The following is a 1886-nucleotide window of genomic DNA, read 5'->3' as shown; positions in this document are numbered from 1 at the left end:
TGTCTGTCTATATATACAGTGTATATATATATATATATATATATATGTATAGTATTTTGCATCATGGTAGTGCTTGTTGTACTTTATTTTATTTAAATACAAAAAATTCATGCAGTAAAACATATTTTACTGGTATGAGCTGTAAGAGTTCTCAAAATATGCTTCATTTTCTTAATGCACATCTAATTAATTTTTTTCTTTTTCTTTTGATTTTGGGATGAAATCTGAGCCACTAACACAGATGGAATGTGTGTGATGTGACTAAGTGTCATGAATGTTGGCTGCAGCAGACTGATAAATGAAGAGATAAACTGTTGTTTGCCTTTAGTGTTGACAGAAAACCGTGATAACAAATCTTTTCTCTTCGCAGGCGAGCAGGATGAATCCATATGCAAGTCGTACATCACCCAAATCAAAAACCTGCGCCTGCAGATCGAAGACTGTGAGTCTCGTACGGTGGCCCGTATCCGGCGACCAGTGGATAAAGATCCGCTCAGAGACTGCATGCAGAAGACTGCTGATCAGAGAGTACGACACAAAGCTCTTGTTCTTTATATTTGATCCAGTTAAAACTCTTTTGCAACTGAAGTATGTGTATACAAATTCAAATCATATTTGTGACTCATAAATGGGTGAATTTCAACAAACATGTCCAAAATCGCAATTTATGACCATTATGACTTTTTGCTTTGTGATTTTATTTTTGTGACATTTAAGCACATTTCCCTGAGATGTTCTTTTTATTGTAATGGATCAATTTCCTTATTTTATGTTTCTCATTATGATTTATTGTATCGTTAAATGCTTATTACTGTATTACAAACTAAATTAAAGACAGAAAAACTAATACTAAAACAATTTGAGATATAAATGAATCTGAGTGGTGAGATTTTAACCCATCATGGTATTAAAATTTGTGCTTAATTGTCCTGAAAATAATGTAAAAAAAAAATCTGAAAAATATCCAAGATATAATCAGTGTTATTTTAGTGTTTTTGAAATACTATTATAGTTTGTATTAATATTTTGAATCAATTTTTACTTTTCAATTTTCATTTTAATTATAGTTAAAATTGTAGTAATTTTGCTGTGTTTTTGTCACTGTATAGAGAGAGAGATTTTAGACATTTTTATTTCAGTTTTAGTTATTTTTGTACATCAAGTTAAACAAAAAAATGAAAGATGTTGCTTGAAAATAAGGGAAACATTTTTTTATATATTTTTAATTTTATCAGTTAACGTTTATTGTATTTCAAGCAACAATTTTATTTTTCAATTTTCATTTTAATTATAGTTAAAATTGTAGTAATTTTGTTGTGTTTTTGTCACTGTATAGAGAGAGAGATTTTAGACATTTTTATTTCAGTTTTAGTTATTTTTGTACATCAAGTTAAACAAAAAAGGGAAAGATGTTGCTTGAAAATAAGGGAAACATTTTTTTTTATATATTTAATTTTATCAGTTAACGTTTATTGTATTTCAAGCAACAATTTTATTTTGAATGGTTCTGAGTTTTAATTAACTGTACCCTGAATATAATTTCAAATTTTTTTCTTTTGATTATTATGTGAATTATGACTCAGACCATGTTCTTTGTCATATTTAACCAAATTAATCATTGTGTTTTTGTCTCTGACTCAAACAGAAAGTGCAAATGGAGCTGGAAGGAATTAAGAAGAACCTGGACCGAGTGTCTCAGAAAGCTGAGGAGGTGCTGTCCTCGCCGGAGCAGTCCAGCACTCCAGTCCTGCGCTCAGAGCTGGACATCACCCTGCAGAAGATGGACCAAACCTACAACCTGTCCTCAGTCTACCTGGAGAAGTAAGCAGCGCTTTCACCTGTGTAGTATTAGTTACCCTGGACCACAAAACCAGTCATAAGGGTCA

General features: G+C 31.0%; 1 protein-coding gene across 1 annotated transcript in view; it reads left to right on the top strand.

The window, feature by feature from the left end:
- The window catches only part of plecb (plectin b), an 82522-nt gene that overhangs the window by 59850 nt on the left and 20786 nt on the right, over positions 1-1886 (top strand). Inside the window, exons 23-24 of the mRNA XM_016519553.1 lie at positions 371-528; positions 1646-1821. Coding sequence (XP_016375039.1) covers positions 371-528; positions 1646-1821 — 334 coding nt within the window. The remainder of the gene's footprint in view (positions 1-370; positions 529-1645; positions 1822-1886) is intronic.

This window comes from Sinocyclocheilus rhinocerous, unplaced genomic scaffold (assembly GCF_001515625.1).
Source record: "Sinocyclocheilus rhinocerous isolate Xijiao unplaced genomic scaffold, SAMN03320098_v1.1 scaffold1470, whole genome shotgun sequence".
NCBI classification, from domain to species: domain Eukaryota; kingdom Metazoa; phylum Chordata; class Actinopteri; order Cypriniformes; family Cyprinidae; genus Sinocyclocheilus; species Sinocyclocheilus rhinocerous.
This window is presented reverse-complemented; position numbering and strand designations above follow the sequence as displayed.